The sequence below is a fragment of the Kryptolebias marmoratus genome, linkage group LG17 (assembly GCF_001649575.2).
Source record: "Kryptolebias marmoratus isolate JLee-2015 linkage group LG17, ASM164957v2, whole genome shotgun sequence".
NCBI classification, from domain to species: domain Eukaryota; kingdom Metazoa; phylum Chordata; class Actinopteri; order Cyprinodontiformes; family Rivulidae; genus Kryptolebias; species Kryptolebias marmoratus.
The window spans coordinates 18,663,215-18,690,837 of NC_051446.1; the positions used below are offsets into that span (position 1 = coordinate 18,663,215).

A 27,623-nucleotide genomic window follows, 5' to 3' on the forward strand; every position below is an offset into this window, starting at 1 on the left:
AAGCTGACGGCTCGACTGGAAGTTCGACTTAACTTCATCTAAAGTGTTTGTGACAAACTCTTCAACAACAAAGACTGAATCCAGAGTGAAAAATTGACATTAAATCAGAACCACCGTTCACAAGTCATTATTTAAAGCACTGGCTACAAAGAACAAAGAAAACGTGTTTATATTTATTCAGACGCATCAGAAAGAAAACCATAACCCAAATGGGATCACCCTAACATGATAGGAGTCCTGCAGCAGGAGTAGAAACAGCTGCTGTAACACCAACACAAAGGTAGGACTGAAATTCTGCATCTTTATTTGCAAAGCAGTTTTTTAACACAAACATCTCATCCATTTAGGAAAATGACATTAAAGGCCTAGCATTCCTTGAGAAAATGCTTATCACCCGCCTTTCATGCCAGAGTTTTGGACTAAAATCATTTTATGTTTAGAAATGACAGAATTGTAGCGGTTTTAATCAAATCTTAAAATTAAGGTTTTACACGATCTCATTCGATATAATGAGATTTCACAATCTGTACGTGTTAGGAATGACTCAGCTACTACCACATCAAATTTTAGCACAGTATCCGTAAAACCAACTGAATTATAGCCAGTTTTGTGTTTTCTAAGGTCATCTGGCTGTGGCAGCCATCACCAGTTGGGTTGGCTCTAAAGGTTAATCAGCTGTAGAGTTAGATCCAATGATTATTTCCTGAAAGTTTCATTCAAATCCACCCAGTGGTTCATGAGATTCCTTGTTAAAAGACGGACAGAGTTGACTCCATTAGTTAATTGAGTTAAAACAGATTTCATGCAAGCATTCAGAGCTCTGAGTATATGTTGGGAATGACTCAGCTACTAGCACACCAAAATCGTCCATCTTGAATGGGATTGACTCCAAAAGCTAACCAGTTCAATGATTGCTTGATGCAAGTTTCATTACGATTTGTCCAGTAGTTCATGACATATAATGGTAATAATCCAACTCATGCACGCATACACAGACAAGAGCAAAAACATTATCAATCTGTTGTTGAAATGTCTTTGTTTGGATGCCTAATCTAAGTGGGGATAAAACCAAAGAACATTGTTGTCACCCTGAAACGATTCCAGTCTCAAAGATCTCATGGCAATTCATGCAAACGCTGTTTTAAAGCCCTTTATCGGTTTCACATTACACAGATATTCTGGCAGAAAGATGATACTCCCTCTGGAAGTGCCCCAGGCTTCATCAAAAATGCTACAGCTAGCAGCTGCTGCTATTTACACATGCATATGACCATAGAGCGCTATGTAAATAACCATTTAATGTAAAATTAACAGCAATATGACGGTCTATAAAATAACATACACATGATTTTCTTCATTTGAGATTGAAGGTTGTTTTTTTAGGACACTAGCAGTCCACGTTAGTGTTGGCTTCTCTCAGACAAGCTGTTAGTTTATCAGTCTGGTCAGAATTAAACTCTGTTTCTCCAACGTGATCTCAGTCAAAGAGCCATCTACGATCGTTCTTAACCGTTCCACAGAACCTCAGTTCAGAAGCTCCGAACTATAGTTTTAACAAAATCATATTCACACAAATTGTGTTTGTGTGTTTTGATCAGATTTGTTTGTTTTTCTTTTCTTTTTTTTTTGGTTCATAAACAAACTTTTGTCTGATTCCTTCGTGGGGAGACCTCACAAAAGCTTTTCATTACGACTAAAAGAGCAGAGTGCGGCAACGAGACACAACACAAATTAGTCTCTTATGATACGACCTTGGCAAAACTTTACGATATTGTGTTTGAGCGGGATCTCATCACAGATTAGGAAAACAACTTCTCAAGGCCTCCAGCTGGAGGTTCATAACAAGAGGACCTCCAGGCAGTCTTGTCTCTGAATGCTAAACAATTCCTAACTTGCTGTCGCAACATAACAAGTTATTTCTCCTGCTTAAATCGTTAGATAAATTGATATGTCGACCCTGAAAATGTGCCTCAAAGAATACAAGCCAAGAGTGTAATTCAGCTGCTTCCGTGCATGAATAAGAAACGGCAATCCTCCTTCTGTGGAGAAATATTAAAATTTAATTAACAGGACCTTGAACAAGCAAACTTGTAAAAACTTACTGGAGCAGAAGCAGAAGTTAGCTCTTGAACAAATGAAGTTGTGTTCTCTTTTATTTTCTTCATTAGATTAACTTATTCAAAGGACAGAGAGGTCTTTTGAAGCAAGATTACCGCAAGAGTTTGATTTTCGAAGTAGTCGGTAATGAATTTTACTTCTTTTGTTCAGTGACACAACTTAGCTGCAGCGATGCTTCTTTTTTTTTAAATGCAAAATAAAAAAAGAAGTGCACAGAATAAGATATTACAGTAAATGTTTATCATGGACAGCCAGTATGACAAATTGATATATTTCTTGGTAGAAGCAAGCAACAAACTTGTCTTACTGAGGAGCTGCTAAAGTGAAGGTCTGCATTAAAAGTGAAATCTGCAACCGCAGGAAAAACCACCGGGTATTGCAGCAGACCAGCACCTGTAAAACAAACAGAGCCAAAATCCAAAGTGAACCATAACTTGGAGCCAAATAAGTAGGTCATAGATCTATGCATCAAGATATAAAAACAGGCCTATGTAGGCTTGAATTATATCCCCGCATTTGTAGGAGAAAAGTGTGTTATTCAGCAAAGAAAAAGCTAGAAGTATCTAAAGACTCTTGTGTGCACAAACACCAACCCACAGTTGCTCCAGACAATAAGAACAAAGATCTACAGATAAGAAAACACGAGGCTCACAGGGAGACTTCTCACCACATATAACATAAATACACGGTTATGTCTTCTACTAGTACAAGTATTTGTTTGCTCCTGTATTACAATTTCAAATATATCTGCTGGAACTTGAACACGTGGTAGGCAAAGCGCTTCATTCACGAAGTGGAAATGAAGCAAACATGGACCAAGATGAACACACCAGAGAGAGCGGGACAGGAAAAAGAGAGATGCTTAAAATGATGGAAGACTGAGATTCAGATCCAAAACATCTGGAATAATGCACTAACAGTCAGAGGCGGGAAAGCAAAGTCCCGGGATGGCTGATGTTCTGCCACAAAGAAATCTAAGTTTAAAAAAAAAAAAAGGGGGGGGGAGAAACCAGCTGGAACTTTTGTGGGAGACTTATTAGACGTAATTAAAATCTGCTGCATGGACCCTGCATCGATGAGTGAACCAGTTCATCGTAATCCTTCATCCACTTCCTTGAAAGACCCTTTCTGGTAGTCCGGCATTGTTTGCTGACCCCTTGTTAGAGCCCAGAGGTGAGATGTGTGATAGAGGCCTTCAGTGCTGATAAGACCGTCAGACTGATAACTTACTCCCCTGTCTGCAGAGCTGCTCCCGCCGCTGCCCCCGGCTTCCATTAAGCCCCAGAACACTGAACCACTGCTGCCTGGTCCTTTTTTTTTCTCTGAAAAGGGGTTACATCGTCTGTTCGGAATCCCTTATTCAAACCCTTCTTTTCTGCGCTGAGATTGCTATCAGTCAAGATATTTATGTGCTGCACATGTTTCCGATTGTTTAACCTTTGGACCTGTGCAGGAGGGGGGTTGCTGCTGTCCCTGTGGGCTCGAGACCTCTGCTGCCCTGGTAGTTTGACTCAGACTGATACAAGCAGAGGCTGTTCTTATTGGTGTATAATGGACTTGGGGGTGGGGGAAGAGCAATATTACAATTGGTGACAAGGAAGCTTAGGTTACTCTTACTTTTAGGTTTGAACAAGTCTCATAGGAAATATAAGGTTACTTCTTTGCTTCTGTTTTTGACATCTGAGACGTTTTCTATTTTGTTGACTTTAGTAACAAATTTGCATATTGTGGTGTACTGATAAAGGTTTTTGTGGATTTTGCACTCTCTGCATAGTAGGGTAATAAAACGTATCCCCTAAAGTCATTTGCAATAAGTTGGCAAATTTCATTTTCCAATGCTCTGAAACTGCAAATGTGTTAAAAAAGGACTCTCAGCTACTACCACAGTAAATTTTAGCTGGCTGAGTCATGGCCGTTTTTGAACAACAGGGTTGACATCAATAGTTGGTACCAAAGTTTTAAACAGATCCATCATGTAATGTGTAATAAAAGATGACCTTAGCTGCTGCCACACCAAATTTCAGCTCGACATGTTTAAAACTGGCTGAGTTGCAGCCATTTTAGTGTTTACATTTATTCAATCATAACTGGGACAGAGGGGGATATATATCCCCTTATACAATCTGATAATGTGACCAAAGTGCTTTACAATTAAAAACAGTAGAAAGACATGACATAAAACCTGTATTTGACTAATTCAAATTTCTAAAACAAACATAACTATTATTATTTTAGCTGACTTTCATATAAATAACTGTATATTATTTGCAACGATATGATTAAATGGAAAATGTAATCATATTTGCTATTTCAAACCGTTTTGCTGCTAAAACAAACGAAAGTTGCAGAGATTCAGAAATAAAAGGCAACACAGCAACAACATTACAGTCAATAGTAGATGTTCCCTCCAGTTTTACAAATAATGCGTATATTATTCCTGCACTTGTTGCCACAGTATTGTTTTGATAGATCCCAATGAATCACTGCTGATTAGGAGAATAGGTTTGTCTTTTTTGTTGTTGTTGTTGTTGTGAACACGTGCTGAAAAATGCCAGCAGTTTTAATCAGGTTTAGATGCGGCCTAGCAGGCGGAGTAAGGAGCTTAAAATAGTTTATCGGAAGCCGTATCTGACAAATCAGAGTCACACTTGACATCGTTGCACCTTTTTAATAAAAGCTCTTTGACAAGTTGAGGGTTGGTGTGCAAATTCGTCTGAATACCAACCGTAGCGTCACACTGGCTTTACCACACCAGACCCACCGCCAAACGGCTGTGTTGCGCCATCACGGTTCGTTCGGGATGTGATGAAATAAGACGTCAGGACCAGTGTGGACAGTAGGAATACTTACTGCGAGGAGTCCCGAATGCTCCTTTAGGTCTGCTGTGCCTCGCGGTGATGGCAGCAGCACGTCGTGACGCTGACTGAGTCTGTTACACAGATGGACAACATGAATTTGTTGATCCTGATCAGCAGTAATTGTTGTGGCTCCAGCATGTAGCTCGACGCTGCAGCAGTTTCAGATGGGCTGTTGCATGTCTACAAACACACATTTGTGAAATGATTGATAGTTATTCACCTGGATGTGTTTTTATTTATTTTTATTCTGGCTCGGATCCTCTGTGTTCTGGTGAACCATTGGCCTATTTGAGCCTTGTACAACATATTTTTGCAGAATATGTCTAAGAGTTTGTCAACTCAATTTATGAAAGTACTGCTCAATTAGAGACGGAGCTATTCATCCTTCAAACTTCTCTTTTTAATCAATGCTTTTTTTTTTAAACCCATGCATCGAAAACTTAAAAGTGTCTTAGTATTTAATTGTCTTTTTGTTATCAGGCACAAAAATATTGTATCACCACTAATTAAGAGTGACATTACAGTTTACATTATATTACAGAATAATAATGAACATAGCTGTAGGCAAACAAAAGTATTTGGCAGAAGCTGGAGATTAATATACTTTATGAGCTGCAGAAGGCGAAGCTATTTAAAATGCTTTTTTTTTTTTTCTCATCAGTGTGACATCTGGTGAATGGGGGGCCTGTGTTGTGTAACGGAATGGGGAAATAAGTTCATTTTAAAATAATTGCCGTTAACAGGTGTTTGTTTTCCTTGCGCTTTTTCACAACTTTGGATTTAGACAATAGGAAAATACTGATAAGAACACAGTTTGGGTAATTTGTCTGGGAGTCTGACAAAGTCTAAATTAGTTGTGAGCGAGGCAGCTTCTTCCGCCTTTGCCTGCCTTGTTTGCGTTGCAGGCATAGCGGGAGTGGATTGTCTGTCTGGTGTTAACTGGCAACACCTGAGTCCAGTGGTCCCAATTTAATTACAGGATGATGGAACTTATCTCTAAGCCTGAGACCAGCCCCCCCTACAGAGGAAGCTAATTCAGCCTCTTGTAACAGAGATCTTTTTTTTTTCTTGGTTATGTTCTATACCTCATGACTATAAGGGGAGTTTAAAATGTAGATTGACCATCAGGTCCCATAACCTCGGGTGGTCAGGCTCTCAGCCCTGCCTCTTCACACTTAGCTGCATGCTGGAGGTCATGGCTTGAAGACGCCAGCAGAACAGCATCATCCGCAAAACGCAGAGATGAGACCCTGCGGTTCCTAAACCAGACGCCCTCCTCTCCTCTCCACTGCTGCACCTTGAGATGCTGTCCATAAAATGCCACAATCAGGATTGAAGACGAGTGGCAGCCCTGACGGAGTCCAACCAGTGCCAGAGCCTTGTCCAGATCCATAAAACCCATGTGGACTGGACGGTCAAGTTTCCATGACTCTTTTAGCAACTCTGCAAAGGTGAAGATCTTATTCACTGTTCTCCAGTCCAAACAAAAGCCTGACTGCTCCTCCTGAATCCGAGGTTCAGCAATCGGTTAAGAAGTAATAAAGAAAAAGAAGAAGGGGAATCAAATGAAATACAATCTATCGCCGTTGAGTACATTTCCAGACGCGGTGAGAGCAACTCCTGTCTTTATGTTTGGGACACGTCACGCTTGAGCAGTATCTCCACATTCTCGACACGGGTCATTTATTCCTCCTAATCCATCCTGCATGGTGGCGAACCACCTTCTTTCCCCTTCTATCAGCTTTACATGATCATATTAATATGCACAGATCGGCGTAAGCGCTGGGTGGCAGCTTCCTGTTAACCAGCACCTGGGTTTGTGCTGGGGGGGGCAGATTTCCCGACTACCAGCAGGACACACGTTTGTGACCTAAAGCCATGTAAAGACGACTGACAACTTTCTTTGTTGCCATCGTGTTGATTAGGTATTCACTCTCTCCCCTGCAGCCTTTGATAAATGCTCTAGTAATCTAACTGGGAACACTTGATTTGACTGCCAGATGTCGTTTTAGCAGGCATTTATGAAAGCTGTCTGACTCGCCCCACTGATGCCTTAGCTAACATGCAGGGAATGAGGAAAATATGTCATTTGCCATTGTTACATATTACTGCAAGTACTGATAATTGGCTGAATTATTTGACGTGTCATAACCCAGTCATGCTTAGTTTATTTTAAAAGGTTTCTGCAGTGAGTGATTCGTCATTTTCAACTGATAATTTGCTCTCCTTTATCTCGCGCCGTTTTCAAAGACCCTTTTTTTTTTTTTTTTTTAACCATTACATTAATCTGTTCTCCTTTAAAACGGCTCTTTTAGGCTCTTTGAAACGAATTCTTATTGAAGCGCACAGAAAGGTGGAAGAAAACAGATTTATTGTTGCAAATAGCTTGTCAGGGCTGTCCCCCCCCCCTCTCAGTATTGTGTCCCCTTCACACAAAGTGTCAAATACAATTCAATTTCTGCCTCTGCCTCAGCTGGGGCTAACACGGTCAAGCAAATGCTTATTTTCTGAATGGCCTGGGGGAGTTACACTGTTCAGCTTATCAACATTTATTAACCTTAGCACTGAGGTTTGTTCTTTGATTTAGATTCTTTGGGAAACACTGAAATTGGATATTTTTTTTCCGCACTTGTGCTGTGACATATGCTCAACAACCTGTCACACACAGGAGAAAATCCTAAATGCTTGTTACTTGGAATATTTTATCTCGAAATCCAGTGCTTTCTATAGTTTCTCAAGTTTGAAGCCTTTTATTTCATGCTTTAAAAGCAAATGTACATTAAAGATTTGGGCCAAATAAACATGTCTGTGGGCTGGACCGCTGACCATCTTATAGATATAATGGAAATTTAAATAAGAAGAGCTAGAAACGATCCAAAATATGGCTAAAAACAGAGAAAGTGATCATTAATGACCAATGAGCTGACCTCAAAAAAAACCATAAAAATGGCTATAACTCCATCCGTTTTACATAGATTGACCTCAATTTTGGTGTCTTAGCAGCTGAGACTGATTCCCGACACATTTCTTAACGTTAACAAATTGCGCTAGATCTTTGTTTAAAATTTTGCCATTACCCATTTACGGTCAACCCTGTCTGTCTGTTAGTGAAATATCTCATGATTCACTGGATGGATTTAAATGAAACTTTAAGGGAATAATCATTGGACATATCTTTACAAGTAATTAACTTTTGGGGCTTATCCAATTCAAGATGGCTGCCACAACCTACTGACCTTATATAGCTCAAAAATGGTTATAATTCAGTCGATTTTACAGATATTGTTCTAAAATTTGGTGTGGAAGTAGCTGAGAGTCGTTAACAACGCATACTCTGAGGCTGACGTCTCACGATATTGCATAACACTGTTTCCAAGTTTCTTCAACTCAACATAAGATAATCTTAGTGTAAAACTCTGGCATGAAAGGCCATAGGTGATATGCATTTCTTTTAAGCAAGTAGAAGGCCTGTGAGTAAAAATAATTCTTCAACTAGTTATTTATTCATCCCTAATTAATTCATTTTCTTTTTTACTTTACCCAGATTACAGTGGAAGTTATATTATAATATTTTCTGGAAAAGTAAATAAAACAGTTTGTTGTCATCAAGCTTTTCTGGCCTAACAGGTTTTTTCTAAGTAAGTTTTATCCCTAAATTTAATCAAACATAACTTCAGAATAAAAAATAACAACTCTATGACATAAACCTGCCTGGTTTATGTCAAATATTTTTCTTTTTTATTGTTTTTTTTTCCTGCCTTTCCATACTTACAGCAAAACCTCTGCTGCTGTTATTGGAAAAATGGCCGTAGAAAATAATTAATTCATGATTAGTCAGTATGTATCAGTCAGTCATTTTCTTTTTGTTCCAACTGGTCCCTCACGCTTAAACTACACCTTTTACATGAATACAAGGAGTCGTTTACAGTCGATTCAAAATCAAATGTTTGTGCTTCCATATCTGAACAAATGAAAAAAAAAAAAAGAAAAACCTCCTACTCCAACCACCAAACTCTCGTTTTTCAAGTCATTTTAAATTTGAGCATAAAGCTCCTTTTTAATTGTCAAAAAAAAAGCCAAAGTGTGAAGCTTTGTCAGCTGCCCTTTGCATGAAGTGTATCTTTCCACTTTCATTGTGTGTTTTGCTCTCACCCCTCCTGACTGGGGCTCTGGATTTTTAGCTTAAGGTCTCTAAAAATATCCCTCTGACTGTTTAAGCCTCTGACAACAGCGACATCTCGCACATTCCGATAGCTTCATATTAACCACAGCTTCAGAGGGCTCGTGCGCTCAGCCCGCCTTGTTATCTTTTACCTCGTTTGCCCGAGGAGGAGAGTGAAACGAGGAGGACTCGGAGGCCCGCCGAAACCTGCGACGGTCCTCTCTCCTCCTTCTGGAATCAGACCCGGCAGCAGATTATCAAAGGCAGGCACGCAATCACGGCCATCTCTGAAAGAAACAAGAGGCTTTTTCGAGAGCGAGAGGCTTTTTTTTTTTTTTCTTCCTGCGCCCAGATGTCACTCAAAGCACTTGTCATTGTTGCAACAGCTGTAGGAGCACATGGGACGTCATTTGGAAACCATAACATGCCAGAGCAGCACACGTCAAATATGAAACATACACAGCCTGGAATGTAAGATTTGTGAATATTAATGCCATAAGCTCCTTAAGGAATTGCAGCTTTAATTACCTATCTGTTCTGTTTTATTGGCTTGCTCGTGCAGCCTCAGTAATTGCATATTTTCTGCCATACAATATTTAGATGTTAGGTTTAGCTAAGCCTATATTACAAATATTTCTGATGTTGGAATACATAGCGACTGATAGAAATTAATAATTTCCTAAAAAGGATTACAGTGTACACATGTGGCTCATAGATATTGCTTCAATTATCTTTTCTTCTTACGCCCACGCGCTCTCATAAGGCTTTTCTCACAAATATTATAGCTGCTAACTAGAGGGAGACGGAGGGCGAGGAGGAGCCATGTGCCGCTCGGCAGCGCCGTTGCAGTCTTCATTTCTGTTTCTCTTTTTAAACGCTTTGATGTGAAATATTACTGTTTTGACAGGATGTTTTTCAAGCTGCTCTTGTCTCGGCGAGATGCCTCCCCAGCTTGTCAGTGATTGAACGCTCCTGAGGAGAAAAGTCAATATGTGGTCATAAATAAAGGAAAACAAACACGAGACCCGAACCCTCGGTGGATCGGGGAAAAAAGGCGAAGGGAGGTGAAACGAGATGACACATCTACATGATTATAAAACTGCGTCTCGACTGCAGCGGCTAATTGTTTAGACTTTGTGTGTGTGTGTGATGAATTGGCATGTTGCTGTGAAGTTGATCCAACACACAGAGCCATGAGGAGTCTCTCCAGGGACCGCTAACCTTATTGTTCCATGTCATCTCCTCCCCTTCTGTTTGAGGAGCAGGTTGTCAACCTCTCCCCAAGGTCACACAAATGCCAGCCCCCGCCCTCCCGCACGTAATTGGATTATTTAGAATCATAAAATCAACTTATTGCCCCGTCTGGGGATCAGAGGTGGGCTCGGTGATCCAGATTGTCATGATTTGCAGCGACGCTTTGAGCTGACATGTAACAGCTTCTGTCATCAGTTAACAGATCATAGAGCGGCCTGTTTAGTTAGAAGCACATATGGAACATCACTGGTAACTATGTTAAAGATGAACTGGGTTTTTTTTGGTTCCTAATAAAGCATACACTGCATTGAATCAGTTTCTCTAAAATATGACACATCAGTTTGTAACAGACTGGTAAAAGTTCACCCAGAAACAGCTTCATGGTTGTTTTACAGATTTTACTTATTTTATGAGCTACATAGTAAATTAAAGGTCTTGCATTCCGCCCCGCCTTTCATGCCAGAGATTGAAATTTAAAAATTTTACACCGAGAAATGATGGAGTTGTCGTCATTTTGATCAAACTGAAAATAACCTCATGTGCGATCTCATGCAATAATGCCAGATGTCGCGCTCAGAGTATTTGTTTTGAATGACTCTCAGCTACTACCACACCAAACTTTAGCTCAACATTTGTAAAACTGACTGACTTGTAGCTCTTTTTGCGTGTACTAATGTTGATTAGCTGTGGTGGCCATCGTGCAATACGCCAGCTCCAAAAGTTAATCAGTTGTACGTGTGCAACCAACAAACACTTCCTGACAGTGTCATTAACATCCATCCAGCAGTTCATGAGATATTTTGCTAACAGATAAACAAGGTTGACTCCAACATATGATGACAGACTTTGCACCGATAGCAGCACTTGGAGTGTTATGAACGCCCCTCAAGTACTACCACAACAAATTTTAGCACAATATCCTTGAAGTTGAGTTGTAGCCATCTTTGTGTTTGCTAAGATCAGTTGGGCGTGGCGGCCATTTCAAATTCCAAAAATGAACAAGTTGTAAAGGTGATTAGTTTTTTCCTGAAAGATTTATTAAGATATTTTGCTAACAGAGTTCACTCTAGCTAGTTAACGTTCTTGTACAATCTGTTAGCAATCAGAATACAGTACCACATTTTAAGTCAATTACTGTAAAACTTTTTTTGATTGAAGATCAGTTGGCTGTGGCAGCCATCTTTAATTAGATTGTATGATACAAAATATATATATATATATATATATATATTGTTTTATAAATGTGTAAAACCAACATTTTGAAAATAAGTCTAAATACATGACATAAATTTGTGTTGGCCATATGGTAACCAAAGGTAGCCTGACCTGCCAGATGGTTTGTTGCACGCAACCATCTGGGAAGTCCTCTAAAGAAATCGATTGGAAAAGGGAAGTCATTTTGAAAGAGCACTTAGGAGGTTATTGAACGAAGCGTCTATATGTCTTTCACAACCATCTGAAACCACAGAAATCATAGTTCTTCAAACGTTGCCGGTCGGCGACATTCGTCACTGTTCACACCACTCGGATCTTTGAGCTTTTATTCTAACAGTTTCACAGAAATACCTGAATCTGCAGCACATTTTCAAAGCTTGTCTGGGTAGTTTTTGTGTATTCTTGTCGACAGATTAAAGACAGATACACAGAAGCGATAAATTAAATCCTGTTTTCTTCGACCACCTTATTTTCTTAGGGGTCGTGTGAAAATGTACACTGAAATATTTTGTTTATAGATGCAAAATTACCAAAAACAAAAAAAAAAGATTATGGCTTCCTGCCTTTTCAAAACATCTCGTAAAAAAAAGTAAGTTTTGCGCATAGTGAAAGCACCTTTTGTGAATATGTTTTGACATACCGAACATGTAACTCACATGACTGATCGCATTAATGAGCAGCTGTTTCCACTTGAAGATGAGGAACGTGGCCAGATCTCGCTGTAGTGACAGAATAGTTTACAAAACCATGAAAACATCACTCAGTTTATTTCCTATTGAAAGACCAAAGTGACTAGTTTTCAGTGGATCTTGGGGTTTTTGGAGATTTTCATTCTGATACAATTTATTTGAAATATTGCAGCCTAAAGTTACCGCCATACATTCTTTCTGTGATGACTCTTTACACCCAACTTTATTTAGCTGCTGCCAAATTAAATAAACTGTGGCTGAATGGAGTTAACTTATTAGCACTATTTCAAAATATACATTAATTGCTTTATAAACACTATAATTAGTTGGTTAGAGTTATGAAAATATGTATAGCTCCAATTCTGAAAAAGTTTGGATGTTCTTCAAAATGTAAATAAAAACAATGCAATGAATTGCAAATCTCATAAATCTATATTTCCTTCACAGTGGAACACAATAAACATATCAAATGTTTAAATTGTACTGACAGCCATGTTTCCCACTGTGAAGCATCTCCTCTTCCTCTAACATCAGTCTGCAAACATCCTGGAACAGAGGAGAGCAGCTGCTGGAGGTTTTGGAGGGAACGTTGTCCCATTCATGTCAGATGTGGGATTCTAGCTGTTCAACGGTGCTTGGTTCTTCTTTGCCAGGTTATTTTGTTTTATGATGCCCCAAATGCTTTTCATTGGGGAGAGGTCTGGTCTGCAGGCGGCTCAGTTCAGCACCTGGACTCTTCTTCTACAAAGCCGTGCTGCTGTAATGGGTGCAGCGTGTGGTTTAACATCATCTTGCTGAAATATGCAAGCCCTTTCCTGAAAAAACAAAACAAAACATTGTCTGGATGGGAGCACATGTTTTCAAACCTGTAGATACTGTTTTGCGTTGATGGAGCCTTTCCAGATGTGTAAGCTGTCCATGCCACAGGCACTAATGCACCCCCATACCATCAGAGAGGCAGGCTTTTGAACTCTGTATTGATAAGAGGCTGGATGGTCCCTCTCCTCTTTAGCTCAGAGGAAGTGGTGACCGTGGTTTCCAACAAGAATGTCAGATTTTGATTCGTCAGACCACAGAACAGTTTTCCACTTTGCCTTCAGTCCATTTTAAATGAGCTTTGGCCCAGAAAACATGGCTGTGCTTCTGGATGGTGTTCACATATGGCCAAAAAGTCACGTGCATCTAATATTGACTTTCAGCCTTGGTTTTGGCACACAATTTCTCTAGCCTTGCAATCTTTTGGTCAGATTCTGAAATACAAATAATGGAATATTTTTGAATATTCAAAGTCTTCCCATTTTTGAGGAACATTATGAAGTTGGTCCATTATTTTTAGATGCAGTATTTTTTTTAATAAACTGGTGAACCTCTTCCCATCTCAGTCCTCCCACTGACCTGTTGCCAATTAAAATAAATTGTCGCAAAAATGCTCTTCTAGCCATTTCTTATTTGTAACACTTATTTTTTACAACCTTTTGTTGCCCATGTCCCGTCAATTTGAATATGTGTCGCTGGCATCAAATTCAAAATTACCCTTTTTTTTCCCCCCTAAAACTAGTGCAAGTTTTAGTGTAAACATTTGACGTTTACTGTGTTCTATTATTTGAGATTTGCTAACCAATGCGTTTAGTTTTGATTACATTTTACACAACATCCCATTGTTTTTCGAATTTGGGTTGTATTTTAGAAATCCAAAAATGTAGCATATATGTTCAGCACAAGTCAGTAGGATCATAAAGTTTGCATGAACAGTGAGAGATTAATCTTGGATAAACAAATGTCCGGGTCTGTAAAGGTACACCTCCCTGGAGACTGAACCAACCTGCAAGTATAGTAACTGCTAAATGCCTAAAGCATCGGGGGATTCCCACATACCAGCACATATTCATGGTTTCTGTGGTTGTTTCAAGCCTGGAGGCTGATGTAGTGTTATCTCTCGCTGCTGTGGTAAGATGAGATGATGTCGGGTAATAGTTTAAATGGGTGGGCTGCCTGCCTATTAAATCAGGAGTTGGCAGAGCAACGCTAACTCAGGTTACTTATTCTCAGGTGACATGTGAGGAGTGGAGGGAAGCGAGATGTCTTTACTTCACGTCTGTGGTTTGACATTGTGCTCTGTTTGTGACTCTGTAATTACCTGCACATTTATATGTGTGTGTGTGTGTGTTTATCTTTTCTAGGAGGCGGCCACATTTGCCAAAGAGCTGGGCTTTGAGGTGAGTTGACCAGCAATTGCACAGTAAAAAAGATCCTAAAGGTTTATTTTTGCTGATAATGAAGTTCTTTTTGGACAGTGATTGATGTGCTATTATACTCTCCAGGCCTTGCAGCAGTTGCTATGGAAACCTGGCAGTCGTCATGGTTTCTTTGTTCAGCCAGCTCTCTGTTATGACGCACTCTGCTAGGTCTGCACCCAACATCGCCTACAGATGTTATTTATTGAATTTTGAAAAGCCTCTTGGGAAGCTGAGAAGTTGGGCACGGTTTCAAGCCTTTTCTCTGCAGGCTTGGAGCTCATCAGGTTGCCAGGTTAAAAAGCCTCCTCATTATCTTCATTGCACTCAGGGATGTTACTGTATGTCTTCTCTCCACAGCTATAGCATCACGCCACATCGAAACACTCTGTAGTCTTTTAATAACCAAATTAAAGCCACTTGTGGTTCCAGATTATGGAAATAAGGATCGCAGTGCTTGTCCCTCCCCCTTAGAATGTGTGCTTTAAAGTGCCTCTTAGGTGCAAAATGAATATTCCCTTAGCCTATTTCTTACTTGTATTTGTCATATTTTCTGCACGTCTATTTTAGTGCAAAATCAAAAACACAAATAGCCAGTGTGTGTGTGTGTGTTTTCTACAGGGGCTCAGGTATTTTAAGTGCCATCTCTCTTTCAGAGGTAGAGCTGCCTTGAATATGGCTCTGCTCTGTGTGAATAATTGTCATCCAGAATCACTAACGGTGTGATCAACGTGACTGGAATAGAAATGCAATCCTGATGGCAGTGACAGGTTTAAGAGAGGAGAAGGGATGAAGGCGGGAAGGTGTAAGGGAGGNGGAAAAAAAAAAAAAAAAAAGAAAAAACATCACAAAGGGCAAAGTGAAGACTCTGCTAGTAGTTACAATTCTTTGACATTTTCTGTGTCAACTTGATTTGGCAGAACACTGTGAAATTGCATTGGATGAATGTGATTTCTCAGATAACACCAGCGGTGTGTACTGTACTTGCTGTATTTCCAGGTGACTATAGTTGAAAGATGTTTTCTTCACAGTTGTTTTTTTTTTCTTTACTCTTGTTAGTTTTTGATAAAAAAAAATTATACTTTCCTTTTTACAAACTGCCTCCCGTACCGTAGTCACACGCTGACGAGGTTTTAAAAACCGCCGCGCGTCCGTAAATGATTCACTAAGTTTGATGAAAGTAGCGTTGAGGAAACATCGTGACGCAAGGAGAAAATAAATGTGAGTTCACACACTTGTAAAATCAAAGGTCTAGCAGCACTTAAAGGAATGCATATCGCCCACCACCTTTCATGAGTTTTTAACCAATTTCATCTTATGATAAGAAGGGATATGCTTAGTTATATATTTTAGTAAAATCTTGAAAAAAATAAAAAGTTATATGCAAAGCTCTGTGGTTTTGCAAGATTTAAACAGTTAGCACTTGGAACGTGTTGTGAATGACTCTCGGCTGCTACCACAACAAACTTTAGCTCAGTAGCTGCACGATTGACTAAGTTTTAGCCATTTTTTAATTTGTGTAATGTCAGTTACCTGAGGTGGCCATCTTGAATGAAATATGATATTTTGCTAACAGATAAACAGCTTTGACTCCAATAGTTAATGGACAAAAAAAAGGACAGTCCCTAATTCTAGCTCCTTAGCACTCACTGAAGGAGGCTTTTTTAGCTGAGAGTCATCCCCGACTTAGACTCTGAGTCTCAGCTACTAACAAACCAAACCTGGGAAAGTGACTCACTTAAAGCCATTTTTAAGTTGGTCAATTTAAAATTTTCTCTAAAAATTATAATTAAAAGCCTCCTTTTTTTTCCCTTTCCTCTCTAGCTGAATGTAAAACTTGACTGTGAGTTCATAGTCCAATAATTAGAGTAAAAAACAAAATGACTGAACAGTAAAGATAGCAGCAGACTTACCCTGCGGGTTTCCTTCGCCTCTTGTGCTTCCTCTGACTGTATTTTAAAAAGCCTTACAGATATTATAAATAGCTAACTTTAAGCCTTCCTTGCAAGTCATTCTACTTCCAGTGCAAAGTACACACTTAGTCAAGGAGCTTTTACTCGCCAACAAAAAGAAAAAAATGCAGTTTTTGAGTGCCAGTCTTAGGAGGTCGCGCTAAAAAAATAAAATAAAATTGTGTGATTGTGTTCACCTGATGAGCAATTGGTGGATGTATGTTTCTTTATGGACCTTGATCCCTATTACGCCGGCGATGTTAATTCCAGTCCAGTAAAAGTCTTGTTAATTTGCTAATTAGGCATTTTCAGGGAAACCGTAATTAAATATTGTCAGTATCTAACCCTCAAGACACAGCATGATGTACTTCTAATGTATTCTGAAACACTGTTATCATCACATTATGGATGACTACCACAAATGACAGCCCCACTTCTTCAGTATAAATACAAGATAAAGAGCTTGTCCCCCTCCAACACAGCAATCAGCAGATCTGAAGACAGTCGCCTGATTGTGATCAGTTTCCTTTAAATGCTCAAAGAACTCTCTGCATCACGGCTCTAATTGAATCTCTCCCTCACAGTATTTTTCAGGCAGCCTGCAGTGGAGATTATCAGTTTCTCACTGGCTTCAACAGAGAAACACAATTTAACACCCTTGTAAAGCTTTCATATTTCACGCTTTGCTGATTTATGTCTGATCAGTCGCCTCACAATCGTAAATATTGCCATTTGTCAGCAGTAAACTAAATCGACCGTATCATTTGTCAATCCATTTGTTTTGCACTCGCATCTGAATGCTACTTCACCTGGTGATTTTTTGCGCTATAGGAAGTTGTCAGGTGCGCGTTTCTGACAGGCAGGAAGGGGGAGGTTGTCGATGCGTGTGGTTACCTCCGCTTGTGTGCCACGGCGCTCACTCTGCCACCTCTGGCCCTGAGAACCTTTCAGCTCCTAAACCTGAGTAGAGTGCCTTTTTTATGTCAGCGAACATAAAACCTGAGGGTGACAATGTGCCGGAGCCTTGTGTGGCTTTGCATTCAGTGTCTAGAGGAGTGCTTGTGGTTACATGCAGTCACAGTGACAAATTGCTTTTTTTCACCATCGCCTGCTAACAGCCTCTGTATTAACCTCACTATTAGCACTTACTTAGAGTGTTACACCCATTTTTCCTCAGCCCTAGGTCTCCCTGGACCTCTTAGGGCTGATTAAAGGACGTTTGGGAAGCATTTAGAGGTGTGAAAGCTCATTGGTTTGAGTGAGCCAGAGTGGCTGGTCGTATTTGGCCAGAGCCTATCTCTCTGATTACTCCCATAATCACAGTATTTGCTCTCCCTTAAAGTTGCTCAAGTGTTAGCTTTGATACAGATGCTCGAGCTGTCCGTGATCCCTAATTCCAGCTCCTTAATGTGGCGCATTACAGAAAAAGCAGTCCACCCTGCTGTAAAACGGCGATAAAGACGTTTTACCTGCTCATAGTACATCGTGATGAGTTAATAATAAAGTAGCACTGACAGGTGTGGGTTTTTATTTTTTTTTTATCCCTCTCATGATCAAAGGCAAGCACTCTGGAGAGCTTTGTCGTCTCCAGAGGAGAATATCCAGCCTGTGCAGATGCTGAGGAGAGATGGCCTGTTTCAGGAGGAGAACGATACAGTACACGCACCACATATTCCTTCAGCTCACAGAAGTAGCTTTATCTGACAACAGCATATCTTCACACGTTTATTTTCACCTCACTTAGGGAATATGACATTCTAATATTTTCCAGCACTCCTGTAACTCCAATAGAAGCATCATTGAGCGCTCCTATTGATCCATTTCAAAGCAGCCCATCTGGTTTTATCATCACTTGATCTCTCCGCCTGGACTGGAAAACATCTGACCCCACTCTCGGTGATACTTGTGATCTTTGATTGACTGCCCAGAAACTGCTCGTCGCAACGCATTTATTCCACCCAACACATTCACCCCCGGGGCTGTGGTGTTTGTTTGTTTTTTTCGCAGACAGACGACATTGCGGAGATCGCGCACAAGACCCAAAACCTCCCCAAGGAGAACGAAAAGAGGCAGCGAGTGGTGGTCTTCACTCAGGGCAAGGACGACACCGTTGCAACTGTCGGTACGTCACTCTCGCTCTCCGCGTGTTGTCCGCTCACGGACGAATTCTCCACACGCAAAGTCGCGTCTGGTTTTATCCCCCTTTTTACCCTTAAAATCACGAAACTGTGGCGTCCAGCTTTAAATAAATGCTTGTTGACTGGAGAGAGCAGGATGTTATCTGCGATTTCTTTGAAGTTAAGCTCTGATATTGACACCAGATGTTTCTTTTTTTTTTTTTTTTTTTTTAAGAATGCTTGCACTACATTCTGTCATCTCGGAGCATAAAAGAAGTGTGGGGGATGCTGAGAGCCGGCATTGATTTGTGAAGCACTTCTAACTTTGTCTTGGACAGACTCCAGGCCGGTCCTCAGCAATTTTTAATGCTTCAACTCTAACATCCTGCCCTCTTTTCTCTACNCCCCCTCGCAAAATGCTAGCAGAGTGACCTTGAGGCGAAGTTGACAGAGCTTCAAATCAGTCCAGTTTCCTTTGATACGGAGCATATTTGGTAGTAGGACATTAAAAGGCAGTGTCATCATATCTGAGCTGGGGGTTGCAGGTTTAAGCAGGATAGACAGTAGTTTCCGATTACTGCTGGGTTCCTGTGCCTTTGTTTGGAGCCACGGGGTGTCTCTCCTCATTGCCCTTGTGGTTCACTTCTGACTAGCAGAGCATAAGGAGAGATGGGCCTTAGGTAATGACTCCAACATATCAGTCATCGATGGGGACTGCAGAAAGGTGCTCCCACAGCATAACTTCAGAACAACACTTCTCAGTATTAAACATGGTGTTGTAGTGCATCGTTTTATGTAAATTCATAACATACCATCATGTTGTATCACACTGTAACGCATCACATTGTATTCTTTCACATCATATCGTAGTGAAGTGAAGTGAGATTTATTTATAAAGCACTTTTCAGCAACAAGGCGATCCAGAGTGCTTTACAACAGAAAAAAAACAGAATCCGTCCACAATGAGACACAAAAAAAGGAAAACACATCAATCATGTATAATCTAAATGGAATATAGGATAATCTAGAATAAATCATGAAACCAGACATATCTAAGCATGAGCTGAGACAGTCAAAACAGTACCTAAAGTAATCTAAATGAAATCATGATCAGATATAAGGATACAGAAGTAAAAAACATCAATCATAAACCTAAGTAAAATCATGAAACTAAACATATCTAAACATGAGCAAAATAGTAGCTAAAATAATCTAAATAAAATCCTGATAAAGTTAAAGCTGAACTAAACAACAATTAGGAATCTAACAATATCTAAGGTATGAGCTAAGATAAACTAAACTAAATCATATCGTAGCATGTCAAATTATATATTGTTTGTATGCATATTTGTTAGTACAGTTGTATTGTTTGTGTTAGTTTCTGTATACTCAGTAACTCCAATCAATACCTTTGTTTCGATGGTGGATAAATGAATCACTTTTCTCTGCATGCGTTGCCCTTATAGTGTTAAAATCCCCCAAATAATTCTGTACCTTTCAGTTCTTTTCAAGTTTGTTGGATTTTTATTTTTATTTTTAGGTTTTTACACCTCTTTACTCAATGTCTTTCAAAAACGGTGTTCTCCTTTTTTCTTCCGATCTCGGAGTTCTTTAGAACTACGGGAGGCGGCTGATTTAAAGCCACGTGTGCTTATACATGCCGCTCCAAGACGAATCAATAGACAGACATTTGCTCGGACTGGGACAAAAAGAAAATGTTTTGAGACCGAAGTACATAAAATAAACAACGTACTCATTCACATAAAATGCAAATATTCAGTTATTGGGTCACATTTGCATTCGTTCAGATGTACCTGCAACATTATAAATGTTGCTTGTGCAACATTTGCCAGAACATAAAGTGAGACATTAGTATGCCCAACACCCTGTTTTTGTGTGAAACTTACTGACATCGGGTTAGACTGAATAAAAACGTGTTTTTAAACTCATGACTCCGTATTATATGGACCTCTAATGAGCTTTTTAAGCCATAAGGTTTTATTGTTCTTACAGTAATGAATGCTGTTGTTATCAACTCTAGAAAGCATTATTTTTCACCTCACCTGGAGATCTGTGGTGTTTTTGGGGGGTTTTTTATCTGAGAGGAGATGCTGTATCATCAGTCCAACTCAAACTGCTGTAGCAAGCATACAGTATTTTTTTTTTCTTCTTCTTCATTTGGCTCAAGTGCTGTAAAAAAAAAAAAAATTATGCTTAGTGGCTGCAAAAATGGGATGGAATGCCTTGCAGTAGTCGTTCTGTTTGCACATTCAGTTTATGTTCAACTTTTGTGCCAAAAACTTGAGGTGTTTGCGCCGGAGGAATGAGAAGATTTGCAGTTTATACATTGTCTATCTGCATTTTTGTTTTTGTTCAAAAGGTTAAATACAGAAAAAAAGGTGATCTGTCAGGCCTCTCCTAAGAGTAGATTATATACAAAGTTGGGACCTCCTGCTGTTAATGTAACTTTGTGTCGAAAGTAAAAAAGCATACATGCAAAAAGGTTTAACATTCACTTACATGGATAACGTGTTTTGTTGGCAACTACATAATAAAAAGCAGGGCACTTCTTTCAGGGGGTAGTTTGTACATTTTAAAGTGGGGTCCTGTGGAAAGGTTATGGAATACATATTGTCTTACTTGATGCAGACAGCTCTTTGAATCTCAGTTCGAAGAAATAGAGTTCAGTTTGGACAGCTTGACGGGCTAATGGCTAGTCTGGAGCACGCTTTCACCATATTAAAAACCTTTACTGCCAATTTCCCCATTGGTTATTCCGTCCAACATATTTTGACAGTCCTGCTGCTCGTGCCTAAGACTGCACTGGAAGTTCTGTTTTACTCTAGAAAATAGAATTCACATATATAAATAACAGCAGCAGTCCACTTTGCTCGTGGCACCACTCAAAGTCTCCATTAGCTTGTCAGTCTGGTCAGAATTAAACAATATTTCCCCAAACCGAGATATTTCAAAACCTGTCTTCCAACGGATAACACATTGATTGTTTATAACATTTTCATCAAACCTTACTTTAAAATGTCCAAACTGTTCTTTTAAGATGATGAAGCTACATTTCCTTATTGTTGAAGATGTGAAGGTTTCAGTGATGCGTGGGAGTTCTTAACCCAGTTGTGCCATTTCAGCAGACTCCTCGCTTGTTTAAGTATTAAAAAGCTACTTTTTGCATCATTTAGGCCATTTTTTAAAAATATACTGTGTGCAATGAATTTAAAATTAGCACCAATTATTATTTTTAGGAGTAGGATTAAAGGTTGTTAATGTTTTGACTGTTTTTACTAGCCTGTAGTTTCTTTAAAATCCTGTTCCTTTAAAATTAACTAGTTGTTCTGTGGTTTAGTATCATCATCATCATCAACATATAGCACTTCAACACCAGCCACAGCTGGAACAAAGTGCTGAACATCAATAATAAATAAAATAAGCATAACAATAAATAATAACAAGGCTAAACACACAAAATGAATTAAAAACTCAATTCCAAACACAATAAAACGATGCAGTTAAACAGATAAAATCAATACCAATAAAAATCACGGTAAGTAAAATCAAGTCCCAGTTGGGTTGAAGGCCAGTGAGTAAAAATAAGTTTTCAAACGAGTTTTAAAAATGGACAGCAAAGGGGCCTGTCGAACTGCCGCGAGTATCTGCAGTGTATTCTTTATCATTTACAGCGTACATCTAAGTAACATGCGCTGTATGTATGCCAGATTGCCTAACTTTTGTTCATCTGAGGGGAACTTTTACCAGCCATGTTGTTTAGTGTTGCCGTCTGACTCGTGTAGAACTCACTGGACACACAACACACATGTGCAAGCAGCAGTGATAAGTAGCTGTGACATGCAAGTAAAAAAAAAAAAAAAAGAAGCAACAAACACGTCAGCGGCGTACCCTGGTGCAGCAACACGCTGCAACTGTCCCGTAGAAGCTGGCACATGCGCTCCCAATGAAAACAATAGACGCCGGTTTTGTCATTATGCAAATAAGCTGCTGCTTTGTTCTGGGCTATAAATACGCGATGAAAACCAACCAGCTTTTTGGGAGCGTTACTGGCTTAATGCCAACTGCGTCCGACTTCTGAAGCTACCCCTCCGAGTATATGTGTTGAACCGAATTTCTGGCTTCTTCGTTTATTTTGATGACCACATTTATAAAATCTAAAAGCCCCAAAAATAAGTGACATACGAGCCTAGATTCAAAAATGCTGAAATATAAATCCATATTAATTTGTTTTATATGTAAATATTTCAGTAATAGCACTTCTTGGCAGAGTCGCAGATGGTTATTTTCATATTTTTTTTAAATTGTTCAACACTTTGTGTCACTGTTTTTTATTTTCTTCAGTACATCATGTGAAACTCTTTAAAGCCTGACATGATTGGTTTGATTTAATCACAGCTCTTCGTGAATTAACAGTGTTATCCTGATATGATTCCCCTTCTAGTCATCCTGCCTAATCCTGAAAAAGTAGCATATATTTAAATCAATAACAAGTCCATTTAAATAATAATGGTTTAAGCCGTGGAAGTGATTTACTTTTTTGTCCCCCTGTGAAACCCGGCTGACAGGTAAGAAGAATAAGAATCCATCGGCGGTGCTGGAGGTGATGGATAATTCCTGCCTGCTCCCCTCATTGCTCCCACATAAAGACACAGCCACGTATGAACTTTATATAAAATACGCGACGAACCCCGGCTGGATGAAAGACACTGTGTTTTCAGATGTCACCTACAAAGGCAAACATGATAAATGTCATTGAGTGTGCTATCATTGCTGCGGCGCGCTTACAGGAGTCGCAGGTTCAGCACAAGTGGTTTGTGTGTTTGCCTCCGCGTGAACATCGCTATTCACGGCAGCCAAATAAATGTCAATGTTAAAAAAGAGAATTAAAGATTTTCATTTCCCAGAGGCGGCACTCTAATAAACTTGATCTCTCATTTTGTTTGCAATTTGTCCCCCTGTCAGGATTTGATAATTTGCCAGCCTCTGTGTGTCATGCTAAACCATTTTATAAACCATTTTATAGTGATTAAGAGTGGGAGAATGCCTTTCCCTGTGGTATATTTCTCTAAAAAGAGATGTCAGTTTGTTATTCTTCCTTTTTTTTTCTCCCCCTGCCCCTTACGTGGAGCCTTTCATCACATCACTGCTTCAAACGTGCCTTTTTAAGAGCCAAGTGCAGGAGGAATGGCCCTTTATTTAGCTGCCTCTGACACCGCTGAACTACTGAGCCTTTGCTTATACATTATTGCCGTAATTAAGATCACTACGCTCTGAACCCTAACGCCGAGGAGATCTAATAAACCATCGTTCAGCAGGGGTTGCTGTTCTAATCGCTGATAAGGACTTGATAAAGCCTGACTCGGCTCCTCTGAGAGTTTTAGAGCTCTCGAGAGGGCAAAGGCAGGCAGATTTCAACTCCGATACTGATCTATACATGTTAATCACATTAGATGGAGAAAGAAGCAGTGCTGAATACAAGACAAAAGGATTGTGTCCTTTAGTTTCCTTTTAGTATTAAGTGATGTCCCGGATCTTGTGAAACAGGGTTATGTGGAAGGATTATGAACAATTCATTTATTACCTTTTGTAGACAGTTCTCTGACCAACCTCAGTTTGAAAAAAATAGTTTAATTCTAACTGGATTAGGAACTAGCAGGGATTTTCGAATATTCAAAGTATAGTTACAAAGGGCAAATCTGAATAATTAATGCAATCGTCACAGTTGTTTGCTGTTTTACGCCAGCACCTGGTAGCGCCACGCCAACTTGTTTCCAGTCGGGAACCCACCCCCTCCCTTTCAAAAACAATAAAGAAAAGAAAAAAAGCAACTTGGAGCGTCTTTCATCGTAGTTTATTTCGAAAGGATTATGAGGTGGAAACTTTGGTCACGGGTGAGCTCAGCTTTACTGGCAGAATATGTGCGGCCGCCTTTATGTTGATCCATTGGAGCGGTGAAAAGGAAGGAATAAACATCCACAGCTACAGCAAAACGTGTGTACCCAAAGCCTCCATCTCATCAGAGAGTTTTCAGCTGCAGAACTTGGGGCGATTCAACTTTATTTCACCGCAAGTCTCAACAGTGTGGACGTTTTTCGTTTTTTTTACGCAAAAATTCTAAGAAAAATTGAAGAATTACCAACAAATTCAGAGTAATTTTCTTAAAACATCTTCCTCAATACTGGATTGACGAGCTAGAGCCTAGTCCTAGCAAGACCAACGTGGATTCCTGCTGTCTTTAAACAACTCCCATCTCTTGTTTTTTTGTTGGGTTTTTTTTTGTTTTACTTTTACTTAGTTTCACACTTTATGAACTAAAATGTTATGATATTCCTGCCATAACTGCTCCAGGCGTCACCAGACGCGCCACAGCTAACCGCTGCTGTTTGCATGTGCAAATAGCCAAAGATTTCTGTGTAGAAAACAATGTATTTTAAAACTGACTGCAATCTAAAGGTTTTATACATTAGCAGCAATGCACTTTGGCGAGGACTCTAGCGAGGATATCATATTTCTTCCCAAATAACCATGAAATGCCAAATTGACAGCGATCCACTGTCAATTTTGCATGAACTGCTGTGAAAATGTTAAAACTTTAGCCGTTTTAAGACGACAGCAATCCACTTCTGTCCCGATCGCTCTCAGAGTAGCCGTTAGTTCGTCTATGTGGTCAGATTTAAATCCTGTTTCTCCAAACTGAGAAAATATAAAGAGCTATTCATCTATAAAAGATAATAAATCTGTATAACCTTTCCACAAAACCTCAGTTCAAAAGATCTAAACTATTGTTTTAACCGAGATTATTTATTTTTGTTAAATATTGCAGATTATTTTATTAGTCTGTCAATAAATTGGTTTGTTTTGGGGGTTTGGGTTTGTTTGGTTTTGTTTTCCAAGCAAAGAAAATTTTCAGTTATCAGCTTGCAGCACCTCCTCTCGACCCTCGATATTTTAGGTTGAAGCATTCCCCTTCGTGACTCCGTGACAGAATAAGCAGCCGGCGATGATCTCTTGCCTGCCTGCGGTTTAAGTAATTATGGGCGTACGTCCGTTCTTATAAAACTCACTTGTGAGCAAAGATGCTGGTTGTGATAGGGCAGCAGATTGAATGTCTAACCTGTCATATTTGCCAAGAAAGCAGTGAGGCTGTTTTCCTTCCTGAGGCTCAGACTTTGGCTCAAACACAAGAAGAAGAAGAAGTAGAATTCACTGGGAAGTTTCTCGCGCAAAAGATGTTCCACCAAAACTCCGTTGAGCCCTTCAGCTCATGAATTTCAGCTAAATATTCATGTGTGGCTCCAAATCACTTGGCAGCGCGGCGTCTGAGATGAACTCATTGTTTAACTTGTAGAGATGATAAATGACGACAGGACCGATGTTAATTTTAATGACTTGACAGCTTTGTGCTCAGCCTGTCAAAGCAAAATACTGCGCCACCAATATAGCCTGTAGTAATTCAAATATCAAAACAAAAGCCCATATGATCTTGTTTCAAAGAAAGACAAAGTCGTCTTATTTTAACTTATTTTACTAGAGAGCATTTTCTCCATCACTGCTGTGCTGAAAGTTGTCATTGTCAAAAAGAATAGCCAATAATAAAGGACTTAATTGATACTCATTTCAAAGAGATGGCTGTTGAAAGAATTTCTTTTAATCACCACCATTCAAGAGCTGTAAAGAGGGAATTATGAAGCGTGAATTAACAAAGCTCACAATTTTACAGTACCTCACTGGAAGGAATTATTTGAATTCCTTTGAGTTTTTTTCTCTTTTTTTTTTTTGTCCTCACAGTTTTAAACTCAGTGGTGCACATTACCTGTCAGAGCTGATACACTCCCACATATTCACCAAAAGTCTGCTCTTTAATTTAGTCAGAATACATTTCAGGAACAAAGTTGGGTTTAAAAGGGAAAAAAAAGAAAAAAGTCAGTGCAGTGGAGTTTTTATTGATTGAACACGATGTTGCCAGAGTCATTACTGCGAAATGTGAAATGAGTTCAGGAAAAGTGATGTTTTCAGATGTTCTGTGAGCCAGTAGCAACAGAGTCAGAGGATTTTTGGCAGAAGAGGGTTTTTCGGTATTTATTGCCGTGTTCGTGACAGATTTTTGTCAATGAGATCTTTGTTAAAGACAACGGGGGGATTGTTGGACTGTAGCTCGAGTTAGCGTGTCAGTCAAATGGAATAACTCGCCTCAGTGAAGTTGTGTGAACTTTCCCCTCGCAGCAGAATATTAACTTTAGTGATGAATAATGAGCAATATCAGAAGCTCAATGTACTATGATGTGTGTAGAAATGGTTCTTAGAAAGTCCTGAACAAGCTATATGAGACATTTCTTAAAGTAGCATCAGCTAGTTGGGGACTCAGACTTGTCTCAGTATTATGGAAAAAATTGTATTTTTTTTCTATATGTTTGCAACCAGGAGACCTGCAAGCCTTGCAGCCATTTTCTCAGCAGAAAATCCCATTATTTTTTGGACATAACTTCCAAAACTGCATTCTTGGCTGCGCACATTATTTTTCCCACATCATGCCCACCTCGGCTTGCTTTGTTCCCACTTTGCAGCTGCTGCTGATTTAATCGACTGGGTGACTTTTGAAATAACAGATTTTTTTTTGTAGTTATTATTTATCACTGGCATCGTTTTTAGACCCGGACATGTTTTCTGCCAGAGGAGCGCTCCCCGCGCAGGTGCCAAGATAATCTCGCGCTCTTGGGACGGGTTGGAAATGCCTGCATCAACACTGAGAAGGATTCGGGACACCTGTGACGACTCTGTGTGTGAGGATCTGGGTTTGGCTCCGCCTTGTGGGCAGAGCCACTAATCATTCTTCCACAGGTGTTCCAGTTCCCCACTGATTAGACCAGCCAGTACTTAAGCAGCAGGCGGGGATCAGATCTTCGCTGGAGCATCGAACCTTCTGGGTTAGATTCTCCGCCTCAGCGTCTAACCTAATTTATGCTCCTTGTGTTAATCACGATCTCTGTTTGTGCCTACGACTCA

The 27,623-nt window shown here is 39.7% G+C and overlaps 1 protein-coding gene across 6 annotated transcripts in view; it reads left to right on the top strand.

Annotated features, from left to right (window-relative positions):
- The window catches only part of adkb (adenosine kinase b), a 138,180-nt gene that overhangs the window by 96,144 nt on the left and 14,413 nt on the right, over window positions 1–27,623 (top strand). For 5 of the 6 annotated variants that reach the window (XM_017438791.3, XM_017438799.3, XM_017438774.3 and 2 more), the window contains 2 exons: window positions 14,477–14,512; window positions 18,490–18,604. In XM_017438791.3, the coding sequence (XP_017294280.1) occupies window positions 14,477–14,512; window positions 18,490–18,604 (151 nt within the window). Of the gene's footprint in view, window positions 1–14,476; window positions 14,513–18,489; window positions 18,605–23,185; window positions 27,612–27,623 lie in introns of those variants that run through there. The other variant, XM_025010756.2, reaches the window with a different exon arrangement.